The sequence below is a fragment of the Crotalus tigris genome, unplaced genomic scaffold, assembly GCF_016545835.1.
Source record: "Crotalus tigris isolate CLP2741 ecotype Arizona unplaced genomic scaffold, ASM1654583v1 scf7180000018486.1709376, whole genome shotgun sequence".
NCBI lineage: Eukaryota > Metazoa > Chordata > Lepidosauria > Squamata > Viperidae > Crotalus > Crotalus tigris.
The window spans coordinates 119,745-138,379 of NW_024097034.1; the positions used below are offsets into that span (position 1 = coordinate 119,745).

Below are 18,635 nucleotides of genomic sequence, written 5' to 3' on the forward strand. Positions count from 1 at the left end.
AATAAATAATATACACAAAGTCCTCAACTTATAAGCACAACTCAGCCCAAAATTTCAACTGCTAAGCAAGACAGTTATTAAGTGAGTTTTGCATTTGCATTTTCTTGCTACTGTTATTAAATGAATTGCTGCGGTTGTTCACTTAGTAAAACGGTTATTAAGTGAATCTGGCTTCCTCACCATCTTTGCAAAAGGTGATCATCATGACTCTGGGACACTGCAGCCATGATAAATACATGCCAATTGTCCAGTGGCCAAATTTTGATCACATGACCATGGGGATGCTACAAGGGTCACAAGATGTGAAAAACAGTCCTAATCACTTTTTTTTCAGTACCATTGAAACTTTGAATGGTTACTAAACGAATGGTTGAAAGCCAAGCACTGCCTGTATAAATATTTTTCATAAAATATTTATATTTGCATACACATTACAGATGGCATGTGCACAAAGATGTGTTTTGTTGGATGAGTAACAAGCTTGCAGACTGACTATGGGATGAGAGAAAGTAAGAAGTACACACTTAGCTCTATTGTGAAAAAGAATTGTTAGATTGGATTGATTTTCTTTACAAAGGAATGTCCAAAGTAAAAAAAATTCAGAAATGTAGTCCTGAATCAAAGTACACATGCAAATAGAAATTTTATGTACACTCCTTTAGAGAAGTTCTGGCCATGACAAGTCAGTACTGTAAACTCCAATTTATTATATGGACTGCTGAAGCTAACACAACTGTAAACTGTACCTCAGGACAAATTCTTCTCTGTTTTTTAAATTTAGTAGCTTCCTATATAATCAAAGCGGATAGGAAGTTGAAATAAAAAATAGGCAGTCTTAGAGAAAACAGTTCTTCCACTCCGTCACCCTCACTCATGCATCAGTAAAGATATACAAAATTATTTTAATGACCAATTTACTAAAACTAATAATACATTTTAAATAGTTAAATTTGCATGTTAAACAGGTCAAAAACTCCTATCAGCATATGTTTCACTGGGCATTATATTGTACAATTAAATTAACATTTTAAACACCACCATGTCTATACATATTCACATTTTAAATATTTGACTTCCCCCCCCAAAAAAAATTTAGAGTTTTTCAAACTATTTTTCTAAATTGCAAATATAGGAAACAGATTTTTTTTCAGCAACTCAAATCTTTAAAACTCAAATATTTTTAACATTATAAAAGGTGACTCAGTTCTTTTTACATAATTTAAATATGTAAGTCCTTGCAAAATAACCCTTCTTACTAAAATTGAATAATGTGAAGGGAGTATCATTGGTCTGTTGTTATATTGGGCTTCGTCATGGAGACTCTGATGTGAAATCATGTTGCAGAGATCCAACTTGAACCATTAAGCTGTTGTTTAGATATCCCCAGTCATAGGTTTCTGGAGAGAAGCTAGAAGATAAAAACAATGGACTTTGTAAAAAAGTGAAAGCTTAACAGTGTTTCAAGTTATGTAATTTTATAAAGCTCTTCAGATGCATTTTACTAATCATATTCTGACTGTGCAGACCTATTTGCTTCAATCCTGTTTCTGGAATAAATTCTAAGTGCCTCTGACTATACATTTGTTTGGCCTAAATTTTATACACAGCTGTTAATCCAGGTCACAAAGAATTCCACATTAACAATTTTCAATTATATACAGTTTTTATTTGTTCAAAAGGCATTTTGATTAAACAAAGAAGGAACAGTATCAAAGGTATTTTGATTGTTGATGATGTATGTTTGCAGCACTCATTACCTATTAGGTTGGTTATCTTTTAAGTTCTTTGTGTAGATTGGTTCATTGGTGAAGTAATTCATTTTCTTCTCTAAACTGTATAATTTATTGATGGAAAATGTTAGCCCCTCTCCCCAAGATTTTTCTGTGACATATATAAATAAGGCTAAAGTTATATAAACCTAAGGAACGTATAATATGCAATGGGAATTGACTACAAGGTATGCGTGATTATTGTGAACAAAATATTAGTTTGTGTCACAAGTCTGTTTGCTTGTTAACTGATTAGTCCACTCTTAATGGGATTTTTTAAGAATGTGGTTATCAGTTTCACCAGTTGTTCTAGTCAAAACACTACCTGCATACTATTTTTTTTGCATTTTTCTAGGACCCCAAAGATCTTTGTGAAGTTATGCTGTTCTTTTGTATGATCTATATACATGTTTGTCCTACCTGCCATATATGCTATGTGGTGATATGCTCCATGCCAAATCATCATCACTGTCATATCTGCGAGGATTGTCAAAGAAATAGGTTCTTGGGTTAAAAGCATGAGTTGGTACTATTCCTGGATTTGTCTGGAGAAAAAAGAAACATTATTTATAATTGTAGCTATATGTTGTAGAAATATGTTCTTTGGCTTCTTTAAAAAAGAAAAGTGTAAACACTTAGAATCATAGATTAGAATGGGTCAGTTAGATCATCAAGTCCAACCCCTAGTCAGTACAAAAATCCAAGCTGAAGCATCCTTGACAGATGATTATTGTTTTCCCATGAATTATTCAAAGACTGGGAATCCACAATATCGCTGGGTACTGGTTCTACTATTGCTCTTATAGTTAGGAAGTTTTTCCCTTAATATTCAGCTGAATTCTGTCTTTCTATAACTGAAACCCATTGTTTTATCCTGCATTCTAGAATAAGAACGTACAGGCCTTGACCTTCTAATCTAATGTGACATTCTTTTTAGGTGTTTAAATAAATCTATCTCATATCACCATTTAGTTTTTTTCATTGCTAAATATACCCAACTTCCTCAAACTCTCTTCCTAGGACTTCATTTCTAGTCATTTGTGTATCCTGCTTGACTTATCTAAACCTGGTTGTAATTATTTCTGTATATTTTTTAAAGTTTGTACCTAGACTTGATATAGAACTTGAGATGAGCTCTCGCCAAAGAAGAATACAGTAGAACCATTAATTCCCATGACTTGGGAATTCTACTTCTGTCAGTGCAGAAGTATAAATCTGAAATTGCATTTCCCTTTTTTTTGTAAGAATCTCATACAGCTGCCCTGCAATCAATTACTTTTCCAAGATCTTTTTAACAAGTAGTGTTTTACAACCTGTGCATCTAATGGTTGTTTCATAAGTGATGATTTTTCTACTTGCCTTCTGTTATATTTTACTGTTACCTTCAGCCTGCAATTTTCAAAATAATTTTTGAATGGTATTCTGGTCTTCTGGTATATTAGCTACCCTCTGGACATGTGTTTTATCAGCAGATTTAATATACCCACCATCTGCTTCAAACAGTCATTAGTAAAAATAATGAAGATTAAGGAACTCAGGACTGGTTCTTGTGGCATTTCTTTTGATAACTGTAGCAGTATGATAAGAAACCCTTGAGTATATTCTGAATATAATTTTCACACCAGACCACTTATTGTCATGCCATACACTCCATACCAAACTCCTTATTAATCAGCATGACGTGTGGGACTTTATCAAATGTTTTACTAATGTCAAAATATGTTAATAATCTTACAGAAGTTATATAGTCAACAACAAGATCAGATTGGTCTGCCAAGACTCTTGACAAACTGTGTTTATTTCTGATAACTCTCACATTGTTCTAAGATAGTAACAGATAATCCCCTTAAGATTTGCTCTAGACTAGAGTTCTCCTAGTATCAGTGTCAGACTGAGTAGTTTATAGTTTTCTGATTTATTTTTCAAGGAAAAAGAAAGATAAGGAACTATTGCTATTCTGAGAGTATTTTTAAGATCCAACTGGAAAAGAATTTTCTATTGACAGTTGGTTTTCTTGTTGTAAGAAAACATGGCATGTTGAGATATCTCCATATATTTATATGCAACAGAAACTGTACAAATAATATGACATAGATAGTTTCTAGGGAGGAAGTTCCCTAAGTAAGCAGGGAAAATTAACAAAAATTGGGAGTGGAGCTCAACTGAAGAAAAATACAAGGGAGAGATGTCAAATTGATTGTGTCCTCAATTATGAGAAAGTGAAAAACTTTTTTGTATAGCTGCTAATTATAAAGAGGTTGCCTTGAGAATTGTTCATTATTAATTGTGGATGATTGAGTAATGCTTCTTGCTGAGTAAGCAGAAGCTGATGAATGGGAGAGAAAACTAATGAATATAAGTTCAATAAATACAGAGGCTGATGAATATGAATGAGCGAGCAAATGGAAAACAGGAATTTTACAGAAGAGCTGTAAAAGAATTTTAGCTGCAAAAGAATTTTACAGTCTTTCTAACTGAAGCTGAAAATGGTTACCCCACAGTTTACCCACAAAGCTTGCAGTATGTTTGTATCCTTGATATATATATATATATATATATATATATATATATATATATATATATATATATATATATAGGTCTTTGGTTGTTCGGGTTTTCTCCCGCGTAAAATTGGAAGTGTCTTGGCGACGTTTCGACGAAGTCCCATTCGTCATCTTCAGGCTGGTGTTTTTAGCTTCGTGCTTTGAGCAGCAAGAAGCTGAAAACACCAGCCTGAAGATGACGAATGTGACTTCGTCGAAACGTCGCCAAGACACTTCCAATTTTACACGGGAGAAAACCCGAACAACCAAAGACCTACATACAAACACCCGCGAAAACCTCAGAATATATATGTGTGTGTGTGTGTGTTTTCTGAGGTTTTTGCGGGTGTTTGTATGTAGGTCTTTGGTTGTTCGGGTTTTCTCCCGCGTAAAATTGGAAGTGTCTTGGCGACATTTTGACGAAGTCTCATTCGTCATCTTCAGGCTGGTGTTTTCGTACTGGGCTGGCGAGGAGAGGCCTGGCTATGAGAAGCACGAAGCCGAAAACACCAGCCTGAAGATGACGAATGAGACTTCGTCGAAACGTCGCCAAGACACTTCCAATTTGACGCGGGAGAAAACCCAAATAACCAAAGACCTATATATATATATATATATATATATATATATATATATATATATATATATATATGTTAGTCAAATAGTAATGATCACCAAGAGAGTATCTATAAAAATAGAATTTTAATCCACCGAGCTTTCATCAAATACAATTGACATCGTCAGGGTTAAAAGGTAAGTGCCGGGGGAGAGTCTTATATACAGCTGTTTAGTGTCTGCTTCCGGCTCCTGGAGCGTGTCATAGGCCCCAGCTGATCGGGTTGGGTCTCCAGCCTACATCCCACATTACTAGTCTGCATTCTGTCATAAGTTGTTTCAGAGTTGGGAGTCCAGATCTTTTTGCCTTCCTTGCTCATAGCCTCCCCCCCACCACCATCCCACACACGACTTCCCTCTACGAGTGGGGGTGGGCAATTATCACTTTCAGTATCCTTACAAGCCTCACGGCTATTTTGGTCTTGTTTATCCGTCTCCCGGAATTGTGCCCTAGATTCATAACCCCCGCCCATATTGTTCCTCCTCCCCTCCTTCTTCCCCTGGGTTCCCCTGTACGGTCCGCTGTTCGTTCCCACACGCTCTGTCTTGCGCACCGTCAAGATGTTTTTTGTCGTTGTCCTATTGTCGGTGGCTCGTTGTTCCATCCGTTGCCGGTGGGCAACGTTACCGTCCGTCCTTGGTTCTCCATTCCCACTCCATACGGTGCTCTTCCCCTTTAATTGTAGTCGCTGTTTCATCCCATAACTTTGCGCTGGGGGTTTTTATTTCCAATCATTATAACAGAGCAGTTTTGCTCAAGGCAAGGCGCTGGGAGAAGTCGGTATGCCGTATCTCGGCTTGTTATCGCAAGTTAGCCTTCCTGCACGCCTGCATGCGTGAAGAACTCCCACCCAAATCATTAATGAGGAGACCTGCAGTGAACTCTGCTGAATGCCAGTTAGCGGTGAGACAATTCCAACGCCGCACGGTACGAGCACTCATTAATGATCAACACCGTCGAGTGGGAACCTTGAAGACGGGAGCCAACTGTCTTCGTGAACAATGTAACAGAGATTTATCAGAGCAACACTTCCAAATGCTCGACCAGCACGTTCGGTCAATGGCGGAGAGAACCAATCAACAGACTGCCATACGCCTCCAACGTAAGATAGACACTTTACGGGGATTAAAGGGTAATAGGTATATGGATAATGTGGTACATAATTTATCCTCAAAGACCCTCACCCGCCCCCAACTTGCGCTGTTGCAGCGCGACGCAGGATATAACCTGATGGATGCGAATCTGTTAGACTTCGTTGCCGCGTTGGAACTGGCTATGCACTACGAGGATTTGGGAGAAAATTCGGTGAATTTAATCAGGCAGCAGGTCACGGGGTTGCTTATGCGTCATAGGCACCACCAAGTGTTACCTAGGGATGAAACGGAGGCCCTGGAACATCTTAAGAGGGACGCCACCATTGTGATACTCCCCGCTGATAAGGGGAGGGCCACAGTGGTGATGGACAGGGCACTCTATGTGGCCAAAGCGCTGCAGTTACTAAATGACAAGACTGCTTACAGAATTATTAAGAAAGACCCCATGGTGGCCCTGAAAAATAAAATCAACAAGTTACTTGATAGTTTTAAACGATCAAAGAAACTTGATGAAGATACCTTAAGGAGAATACGACCCAATGATTCTGCGCTCCCGAGGTTTTATGGACTGCCAAAAATCCATAAGCAGGATATTCCACTTCGCCCTATCGTGTCGTTTAGAGGCACTCCCATCTCAGGGTTGGCGAAGTGGCTTAGTGACCGTATATCCTACCTGGTCGATGGCAGCCCCACTACAGTCAGATCCGCAGAGGAATTCCTGGGGAGGATCAGGACCCTTAGGGTGGAGGAGGATGAGGTGATGGTCTCTTTCAACGTCACCTCACTCTTCACCTCCATCCCCCAAGAACTGGCCCTGAGAGTCCTAAGGGATAGATTAGAAAAACTAGGAAAAACCGGACACCGGGATTCCTTGCAACCGGGGGACCTAATGCAACTCATTGAGCTATGTCTTACAACCTACTTCTCCTTTCAAGGGAATATATATGAACAGGTCAAAGGTACACCGATGGGCTCCCCAATATCCAGCGTGGTGGCAGAAGCGGTTCTACAACAATTAGAACACGAGGCTATGACCCGTCAACAGCCCAAGTTTTGGGCACGGTACGTTGACGACACTTTTGCGGTCGTCAAACGAGACCATTTAGCCGGCTTTATGGGAGTATTAAATTCAATATATCCGGACATTAAGTTTACATTGGAGGAGGAGGTCCGGGGCTCGATAGCCTTCTTGGACGTACTGGTCCAACGTTCCCCAGATGGAACTCTAAACACCAAGGTCTATCGGAAGCCCACTCATACGGACCGCATCCTCCATTTCCATAGTAATCATCCGGCCTCCCATAAAGCCAGCTGTATTAAGACCTTGTTCAAACGGGTACAGTCGCACTGCAGCACCATGGAAGCTAAGGCAGAAGAAAGAAAACATCTATTCCGCATATGCCGAATGAATGGGTATCCCCCGAGGTTTATTAAGCGACACAGTATGGCACCCGGACTACATAATGGACAATCAAGAGAGGACCTCCAGACACGGGTCACACGCGTGTCACTACCGTACATCAGAAACGTGTCAGAGGCTACAGCCAGGCTTCTGGCACCCCACAACATACAGGTAGCCCACAAACCCACCCAAACCATACGAGCTAAGGTGATGCGCCCCAAAGATCAGCTCCCCACCGCCGAGAGATCAGCCATAGTTTATAAAATCAACTGTGCGGATTGCCAGAGTAATTACATAGGCGAGACCTCGAAAAGACTTAAGACCCGCCTACATGAGCATAGGCTAGCCATTAGACGGGGTGAACAACACTCCCAGATTTGGGCTCATGCAGTAGAATACGGCCATCGTTTTGATTTTGAGAATGCCCAAATCTTGGCTAATGATATCACAAAAAGAGGCCGCTTATTAAAAGAGGCATGGTTCTCAGAAACTGAATCCATCAATAGGCGTGTGGATTTGTGTGCAGCACACCAGGCTCTGAAAATATGGAATGCTGGTAGCCGCATTAACCGGGAGAGGGGACTTAATTCAAAGACTTACTATCCAGAAGACATCGCTCGACCCCCCTCCTCATATAATCACATTAATGCAGCCCCCACTGATGGCCCCCCCCTTCTTGGAACAACTACAGACCAGTCCTGGCAGACAACTGCGGACGGATTCGCCACGATCCGTAGAGAACGGAACAGCATGGAGATGGAATGGAAATGGATGGGGATTCGAGAAACTGGAAGAAAAACGGAATACAACCAGGTCCGGTAGAGATGAGGAGAACAACGATGAACCCCCCCATGAGGAGGCTACCAGACACAGCATGACAACTCGATCGCAATCCAGCAGGAGAATGCACCCCCCTTCGACACCCCCAGCGCAAAGTTATGGGATGAAACAGCGACTACAATTAAAGGGGAAGAGCACCGTATGGAGTGGGAATGGAGAACCAAGGACGGACGGTAACGTTGCCCACCGGCAACGGATGGAACAACGAGCCACTGACAATAGGACAACGACAAAAAACATCTTGACGGTGCGCAAGACAGAGCGTGTGGGAACGAACAGCGGACCGTACAGGGGAACCCAGGGGAAGAAGGAGGGGAGGAGGAACAATATGGGCGGGGGTTATGAATCTAGGGCACAATTCCGGGAGACGGATAAACAAGACCAAAATAGCCGTGAGGCTTGTAAGGATACTGAAAGTGATAATTGCCCACCCCCACTCGTAGAGGGAAGTCGTGTGTGGGATGGTGGTGGGGGGGAGGCTATGAGCAAGGAAGGCAAAAAGATCTGGACTCCCAACTCTGAAACAACTTATGACAGAATGCAGACTAGTAATGTGGGATGTAGGCTGGAGACCCAACCCGATCAGCTGGGGCCTATGACACGCTCCAGGAGCCGGAAGCAGACACTAAACAGCTGTATATAAGACTCTCCCCCGGCACTTACCTTTTAACCCTGACGATGTCAATTGTGTTTGACGAAAGCTCGGTGGATTAAAATTCTATTTTTATAGATACTCTCTTGGTGATCATTACTATTTGACTAACATGAATATTCCCAAGAGTCATGTTTTTGTTTTTATTTCCAATCATATATATATATATATATATATATATATATATATATATATATATATATATATATATATACTATAAAAAACAAATAAATAATGATCACCAAGAGGATAAATAGAAAAATATTTAATAAACCTAGCTTTCGTCGGGCACTCCCGACATCGTCAGGGTTAATTATACATTAACATGTTATATATACATACACACACATACACACACACACACAGCAAATGCAACTTCACTACAATGCTAAAAAAAGAAGTAGAGGATTAGAGTAGTAAGTGGGCTGTATTCCATCTCAGAAAAGATTAAACTTTTCTTGGATCAAGCGAAAGAGGCACTAAAGCAAGAAATGACATTGGGCGGGGAGGGGAGGTGATATGCCAAAAGCAGAGAACTGAAGGGGACCTTACTCTGTAGAAAACTGATGAACCAGAAGCAAGATGTTCTGTGCTGTTAGAATTTAAGAAGAGCTTTAAGACCATCAAGAATGCTCTTACAGTGGGAGACCAGGATGACCAACACATAAAAGATAGGAGCACTTCAGAGCAGAACAAATAATAATAATAATAATAAAAAAAACCTCAGACATGGCTATCAAACATCAAAAACATCTACCAGACTATCCCATCTCCTTTACATGGATGATCTGAAGCTGTATGGAAAAACATCATCTGAAATAGAATCGCTGCTCAACACTGTCCGTATATATAGCCAAGATATTGTAATGGAGTTTGGCTTGGACAAATGTGCCACACTTACTATCAAACAAGGAAAAATAGTGAAAACTGAAGGAATCAAGATGCCCCACGAAAATAACATTAAGAGTCTGGATGAGGAAGATTACTACAAATACTTGGGTATCCTTCAAGCTGACAACATCAAGCACACTGAAGTCAAGAAAAAGATTAGAGGTGAATACATCAAGAGAGTGAAGAAGATCTTAAAGTCCAAACTCAATGGAGGAAATACCATAAAGGCAATCAACACCTGGGCAATCCCAGTCATTAGGTACACAGCTGGAATAGTGGACTGGACTCAAGCAGAACTAAAAGCAATGGATAGGCAGACCAGAAAAATAATGACAATGAATCATGCCCTTCATCCACGCAGTGACATTGACAGACTTTATCTACCAAGGCAAATAGGTGGGCGTGGAATGCTACAAGTACATCAGATGATTGAAGAAGAAAAAATGGCTTTGGAAGAATATCTGAAGAACAATGATGAAGATGCACTGAAATTAGTATATCAGGAAGGCTTACTGACTACTGGAGAGACCAAACTGGCCTACAAGAAAGACCAAATGAAGAACAGAATAGAGGCATGGGAAGACAAAGCACTACATGGCCAATACATTAAAAAAATAGCTGGGAAAGCAGATAATAACAAGACCTGGCAATGGCTAAGAGCAGGAAAATTGAAGAAAGAGACCGAGGGACTAATTCTGGCTGCACAAGACCAAGCCTTAAGGACAAATGCATATAAAGTCAAAATTGAGAAGACAGCAACAGACAGTAAGTGCCGCCTATGCAAAGAAGCTGAAGAAACAGTGGACCACCTGGTAAGCTGTTGCAAGAAGATTGCACAGACTGACTACAAGCAGCGGCATGACAAAGTAGCAACAATGGTGCATTGGAAGATTTGCAAAAAATATCATTTGCCTGTAAGCAAAAACTGGTGGGATCATAAAATAGAGAAAGTCATAGAAAATGATAAAATTAAACTGCTCTGGGACTTCAGAATTCAAACAGACAAGCACCTGCAACATAACACCCCAGACTTAACAATTGTCGATAAGAAAGACAAAAAAGTCTGGATAGTGGATGTGGCAGTGCCTGGAGACAGCAGAATAGAAGAGAAAGAACTGGAGAAGATAACAAAATACAAAGACCTACAAATAGAAATAGAAAGACTGTGGCAAAAGCAAGCAAGGGTAGTACCAATAGTATAGGCTCCTTGGGTGCAATCCCAAAACAACTGGAGCACCACTTGAACACCATTGGCATTGACAAATTCGCTATTAGTCAATTGCAAAAGGCGGCCTTACTAGGAACTGCTTCCATCCTGCGACGATATCTGTAATACCATCAAACATCCACATCTGCCTATCCCAGGTCCTGGGTAAGGACTCGATAGGTAGACAAAATGCCAAATCCAGTCTGAACATCTGGCTGACTGTGCGATGATCCTAATAATAATAATATAGTAATAATAGGAAGAAGAAGAAGAAGAAGAAAAGAAAGAAGAAGAAGAAGAGAAGAAGAAAGAAAAGAAGAGAAGAAGAAAGAGAAGAAGAAGAAGAAGAAGAAGAAGAAGAAGAAGAAAAGAGAAGAAGAGAAGAAGAAGAAGAAGAAGAAACGAAAGAAGAAGAAGAAGAAGAAGAAAAGTATTAGTATAGTAAGAAGAGTTGTTTGGAAGGGACCTGGAGGTAATCTAGTCCAACCCCCTGCTCAGGCAGGAAACCCTATACCATTTCAGACAAATGGCTGTCCAGTCTCTTCTTAAAAACTTCCAGTGTTGGAGCATTCACCGCTTCTGGAGGCAGGTTGTTCCACTGGTTAATTGTTCTAACTGTCAGGAAGTTTCTCCTTAGTTCTAGGTTGCTTCTCTCCTTGATTAGTTTCCATCTGTTGCTTCTTGTCCTGCCTTCAGGCGCTTTGGAAAATAGCTTGACTCCCTCTTCTTTGTGGCAGCCCCTGAGATATTGGAATATTGCTATCATGTCCCCCCTTGTCCTTCTCTTCATTAAACTAGAATACCCAATTCCAGCAGCCTTTCCTTATATGCTTTAGCCTCCAGTCCCCTAATCATCTTTGTTGCTCTTCTTTGTACTCTTTCTAGAGTCTCAACATCTTTTTTACATCGTGGTGACCAAAACTGGATGCAGTATTCCAAGTTTTGGAATACCAAGGCATTGTAAAGTGGTATTAATACTTCACATGATCTTGATTCTATCCCTCTGTTAATGCAGCCCAGCACTGCATTGGCCTTTTTGGCAGCTGCAGCACACTGCTGGCTCATATTTAAGTGATTGTCCACTAGGACTCCGAGGTCCCTCTCACAGTTACTACAATTGAGCAAGGTACCCCCTATACTATACCCGTACATTTGGTTTTTCTTGCCTAAATGTAGAATCTTACTTTTTTCACCATTGAATTTCATTTTGTTAGATAGCGCCCAGTGTTCAAGTCTGTCCAGATCCTCCTGTATCCTAAGCCTGTCTTCTGGAGTGTTGGCTATTCCTGCCAGCTTGGTGTTGTCTGCAAATTTGATGAGTTCCCCATCTATCCCCTTGTCCAAATTGTTGATGAAGATGTTGAAGAACACTGGGCCCAGAACAGAGCCCTGGGGCACACCACTACACACTTCCCTCCATGTAGATGTGGTTCCATTGAGGACCACACACTGAGCCAGCTACGGATCCATCTGGTGGTGATGCTGTCTAACCCACATTTTTATATCTTATCAAGTAGTAGGTTGTGATCTACTTTATCAAATGCCTTACTGAAGTCCAAGTAAATTATATCTACAACATTCCTCTGATCCACTAATTTTGTCACTTCATCAAAGAATGCAATAAGATTTGTCTGGCATGATCTGTTTTTGACAAACCCGTGTTGGCTTTTAGTAATGACTTTGTTTGCCTGTAGGTGTTTGTTGATTCATTGTTTGATTATCTTTTCTAGAATCTTCCCAGGTATCGAGGTCAGGCTGTTAGGTCTGTAATTTCCTGGGTCCATTTTTTTTTTCCTTTTTTGAAGATGGGAACTACATCAGCTCTTTTCCAGTCCTCTGGTAGTTCCCCAGTGCTCCAGGATCTTTGAAAAATATAGTTCAATGGTTCTGAGATCACATCTGCCAGTTCCTTGAGAACCCTGGGGTGCAATCCATCTGGTCCTGGTGATTTGAACTCATCTAGGCTAGACAGGTGCTCACTTACCGTTTTCTTGCCTATCTTAACTTGTGTTTCTATTCTGTTTTTTATGGCACTATTTTTAGTAGGTTGGTCTGCTTTTCCCCTTTGTGTAAAGACAGATGCAAAAAACGAGTTAAATAGTTCTGCTTTCTCCCTGTTGCTTGTCACCTTCTTGCCACTTTCACCCACTAATGGACCAATCATTTCCTTCACTTTTTTTCTTGTTTTTTACATGTTGAAAGAAGCTTTTTTTGTTATTTTTGACTTTGGTTGCAAGCCTTAGTTCATTTTGAGCCTTAGTTTTCCTCACTTCATCTTTGCAGGCTTGGGCTATTTGTTGATATTCTGACTTAGTTATGTGTCCCTCTTTCCACTTTCTATACTTGTCCTTTTTATCTTTCAATTTATCAGAGAGTTCTTTATGCAGCCATGTTGGTTTCTTTTGAGAGCTGTTATTTTTCCTCTTTGTTGGTATTGTGCTGGACTGGGCTTTTATTATCTCACTTTTCAAAATTTTCCAAGCTTCTTGAGTTGTTTTCCCCTTGAGGATTCTCATCCATGGAATCCTTCCCAAGCCCTCTCTAAGTTTATTGAAATTAGCTCTCTTAAAGTCCAAGACTCTAGTTTGACTGGGTTCTATTGCTTGTTCTTCCATAATGTTGAATTCCAATATTGCATGATCACTTTCTCCCGAGGTTCCTGAGAATTAGATCCCAAATGGCTAATCCCCTAGTTCCCTTCTGTAAATGGATAAAGAGGAGAATTGTAATAGTTTGTGATTAGTTAAGACAAAGAACCAAAGGTAATGGGCACTAGATAGATAGGATGCCTTTTAAAACAGGGGTCCCCAACCTGTGGTCGACAGCCCACTACCGGGCCGTGGTCTCTTGGCTACCAGGCCATGTGAATGACTGGCCAGTGTGCGCACATGTGCACTCCTCCCATTCATGCTAGCGCTGTCCTGAGCATTGCGTGAGCACTAGACTTGCTCCCAGCATCACTCAAACACTAGGTCCACCCCCAGCTTCGCATGTGCCCTCACACTGCCCCCATTTGTATGACACATACGTGCACACAGCCCCATGCTTCCCCACTCCTTTCCTTCCGGGCCACCAACCTAGAAAGGTTGGGGACCTCTGTTTTAAAATATATTATTTTAGAGTCATAGAATCATCAGGTTGGAAGAGATCTTAGAAGCCTTCTAGTCAAATCCCCAAAATCTTCCAGAAGCACAGATTAGGAATGTAATGGTGCATTGCCAAAACTCAGCAGACAGGAACAAAAGATACTGCTATGAGGGGCTCCCACTTCTTGGTCTTTTTTCCCCTTGTTACAATAAATCTTGATATATTATTTCAATATAATGATCTTTCTATAATATACTTGAATATTATTGACTTTCTATTCTTTAGATAACAGTAGTGAAAATACAGAAAAAAAGAAGGTATGCAGTCAATATATAAAATTTAGGATATCTACATTACAACTTTATTTAAGTTGAATAAAATATTAAAAAACACTGACTTGCATGACTATTTCTTAATAGGCTTTGATATTCAATTTATTATTTAATATTAAAGTCTTTTTGCAAATGGAGCAAATTTAACAAGAACTAACATACCAATAAAGGTACTCCTCGGCTTATAACAGTTCATTTACTACCATTCAAAGTTACAACAGCATTGAAAAAAGTTATTTATGACCATTTTTCACACAACCGTTGCAGCATCCCCTTAGTCCCATTATCAAAATTCAGATGCTTGGCAACTGACTCATATTTATGACCGTTGCAATGTCCTGAGGTCATGTGATCACCTTTTGTGATTTTCTGACAAGTAAAGTCAACAGGAAGCCAGATTCACTTCACAACCATCTTACTAAGTTAATAACTGCAGTGATTCACTTAACAACTCTGGCAAGAAAGGGGCAAAAGTCATTTAATGACTGTCAAAATGGGGCAAAACTCATTTAATGACTGTCCCATTTAACAGAATTTTAGGCTGAGTTGTCATAAGTCGAGGACTACTTGTAATTAGAAAAAGAGGAAAAAAAGAAAATTTAAAAAAACCAAAAGCTGAGTGAAAGTTTGAAAATTATACGTACACATAAAGTGCAGAGACAAATAACCAAGAAAGATGAAATACGTGTTGCCTAGATTTTAGAGTTGGTATTGGAAAAGCTAAAACTTAGAGAAAATTGACTTTAGTGATGGATACTAACTACACATACACATACACACAAGCTTTTTTAGATTATGTTTGAAAAAGGAGAAGAAAAAATAGTACATCAGCCACTTATTGAAGATGGCAAATGGTAACAAAAAAGAAAATGAAGAATTATTCAATTTCCATTTTGGGTCACTTCTCTGAGAAGAGCATGTAAGCTTACCTAGGCAATTGTGTGAAGGAACAGGATTCTAGCCTGATAGAAACACTGGCAGATAGGAAACACTTATTTCACTTATTTAATAAACATTAGAGAGAGTTCGGACAATTTACGAAGATGTTATGAGAGCAGTGATATTTTAAAAGCAAATCAAAACCGCTCACTTAGGTTTTAAAGCAGTTAATTTATTCTTAGAAGTTAATTTATTAATTTATTCTTATTTCTTTAAAATAAGTAAATATTAAGAAATAAGTATAACTTACTAGGTCTTTTGTAGAATTTCGAACACGGAAGAAAAACACCACCAAGGAAGTGGGGAGAAGTTCCCACACAAACAAGATTATTCCAAATACTACATAGCCAGCATCACCCAACTGGCATTTCAGATCTGCCTGTTGCAAAATTAAAAGGAAAGCTGTTGTAATAGTTAAGTTTTAAGTGTTTGTAAGCAGATAGTGAGATGAAACCTTTTCTGACAAGCAATGTTATGAGATTTCTGCAGCTTCCAAATCTAGATATGTTCCAAATTTTCTTGGCCTAAATAAACTAATATGCATCTATCTGAACTATCAAGACTTATTGTGAGCACATTCTTTCTATCAGAACATTTCAATTAATGGATACTTACTGAATTGTATCAATACTACAACCTGTATTAGAGATATATACTTTAGCAGAAGGATATATTCTGAAAACATGGCTTCAAAATGTTGAACTATATAGCCTGAATCAATCATGGATAAACCGATTTAATTCAGAATCAATCGAATTGGCTAATACATAGGTAATCTGCATGTGAATCACTTGAAAGCATGCCACATTTAAATACATTTTAAAATAGATAACAGGATTAACTCTTTCTGTTACACAATCTCCTTTCTCCTAAACTCTTAGCCCAGAATAGGAAAGATTTTCCCACTGATATATTGTAAAATTTTCATCACAAAGCTAAACTGAATGAAATATAAAATTCTTCTTGGCTAAGGTATCGCTAGCATACAATAGCTCATTAAAACTACAGTAAGCCATTGTGCTTTTCTCAAAGTAAATCAATCTTTTTGCAAAGGGCAAAGTGACTTACATCTTCCCTGGTTTTAACATACTTCAGACTATGATTGTTCATAGTCACATATAAAAGTTTCCTACAGCCCTCCACTGAAGATTCCATTCTCATTTTTATGAAAATGATGCCAGTATAATCAAATTATTTATTCTTGGCATATGTAGTTAAAAGATCTTGAGCTGGTAACTGCAAAGATGTGAGTGGGGGGAGGATGCTTACTTTTACACCATTAAGTATAGGTAGCTAAATGAACATTGTATTGTCAGAAGAAATTGCTATATAGTACTTGCCTGATCAGATACATTGTACCAATCATAATCAAAAGAGTTCATTGCCTTAGTTTGAGAAAATGATAAAATAACCAGGTTGTAACAGGCTCTTGAGGTATACAATAGTATAACAGTTGCTCCTATTGCTGTTAACTGGCATACTGATGATCCCTAGAGAAGATATTAAAACACAGTTGAATGTACTTGTCTACTGATTACAAAAATGTTCAAGGTTCTAGTTGAGAGAAAATTTGTAGCCAAATCTCAAGTCACTTTGGACCAGCCTAAACATTGTGCTTTGTAAATCTGCTGGATTCTGAAAAGTGCTGATACCTTACATTATATTTGCTTGGAAAAGAGAAAGTCATGTTTTTTTTGGGTGGGACAGGATAGAAGGAAAAACAAGAAAAGATTGTCTATTTAATGTTCCACATTGGGGAAAAATATATCACACCATAGTGGAAAAAGAAGTTAACATAATTCATAAAAATGTTTAAGAGCTGCAAATAATTCAGTCCGCTTTTGCTAAAGCAGGAGGAAAGATATGCTGATATTACTTAATCTGCTGGTCAGGAATTACACAAGTTACTATGCATATCTGTTGGACACCTGGAAAATGTTCAGCATCTTTTTTTAAATGTAATTTATAAAATACAACAAATGCAAGAAGGGTTATTTTGTTACAAATGATTACACTGTCCAACAAGTAACCATAACAGTTGCAAAATCCTGTTCATAAAACAGTTGCAGTGGCAGTAAAACTACTAACAAGGCATAAATTAGAGAGTAACAGAATAACAGAATACTACAATACGAAGGATAGGAAGATAATTTAACTAAAGGGAAAATTCCTTAATTAAAGACAATTAGCTTCTATATCATTCCTAGAGAAAACCAACAAAAGCTCTCTAAAATAAAAAGTCCCAAGTTTGAGAATTTTTTGGGAAAAAAAACTTTTTTTCTCTATCTTTATAGAATCATTTGGAAAGAATCAAATATCAAGAGATAAACAATAGCGCTCTCAGTGTTAAAAGAGAAAGACCAGGACTTCAGTCTGCTTAATTGGTTCTAAAGCTTCTTTTGTCCACTTATTTCTTCATTAAATCTTCAGTGATGGAAATGAGAAAGATAATACAGTCTTTGGTTAGCTGCTGAGAAGTGACAGATGGAAGTTCATTATTGTTCCCAGTCTTAGACTGTGGTCCTCCAGTTATCTGATTGGCCACTGTCAGATAGAGGATGTTGAAAATGCCAGATCATGACATCTGAAATACCAGTATATGCTGCCCACTAACAAAATAGCTGAAAAGCTGAGACATACTCACATCCATAAAATCTCTGCATTCTAGATTTGGGGCATTCTGAATGTTTAAAACATTTTTAACATGAAAACTTTTCTATCTTTTGCTTCTATAATATAACAAAAAAATAAAATGATAATGCCACAAACTTTAAAAGATTGCTGACTTCTGAACTAAGTCTTTGGAATGATTTGGTCTGATTCTTTTTATTTTTGATTGATTTATTTATTATGCCAGACAAATTGGTGATTTTTTTTAAAAAGCAAATATTATACAATTGGTATGAAAAATGCAGTTTGTCAGTATTGGACAAAATGGACTTTATAATTCAAGGAATAAGTTTCCTGATTACTATTCATGCTGTTTCAGCAAAACAATCTAAGCAAAACATATTCTCAAGAAAGTATCCACAGGAAAACAGCTTGTTGTTTCAGATACCATATATATATTTTTCAGTAGAGATAGTCTGTGACTTACAACAGTTCATTTAGGGATCGTTCAAAATTACAATGGGACTGAGAAAAGTGACTTATGACAATTTTTCACAGTTACAAACTTTGCAGCATTCCCATGATCATGTGATCATAATTCAGATGCTTGGCAACTGGTTCATACGTAAGACTGTTGCTGTGTCCCAAGGTCA

At 38.7% G+C, this 18,635-nt stretch overlaps 1 protein-coding gene across 2 annotated transcripts in view; it reads right to left on the reverse strand.

The window, feature by feature from the left end:
* Positions 1-687: 687 nt before the first annotated feature.
* The window catches only part of GPR137B (G protein-coupled receptor 137B), a 29,943-nt gene continuing 11,995 nt past the window's right edge, over positions 688-18,635 (reverse strand). For both annotated transcript variants that reach the window (XM_039352981.1, XM_039352980.1), the window contains 4 exons: positions 16,713-16,862; positions 15,623-15,751; positions 2,190-2,314; positions 688-1,408 (listed from right to left, as the gene is read on the reverse strand). In XM_039352981.1, the coding sequence (XP_039208915.1) occupies positions 1,312-1,408; positions 2,190-2,314; positions 15,623-15,751; positions 16,713-16,862 (501 nt within the window). In that variant the 3' untranslated portion in view covers positions 688-1,311. The remainder of the gene's footprint in view (positions 1,409-2,189; positions 2,315-15,622; positions 15,752-16,712; positions 16,863-18,635) is intronic.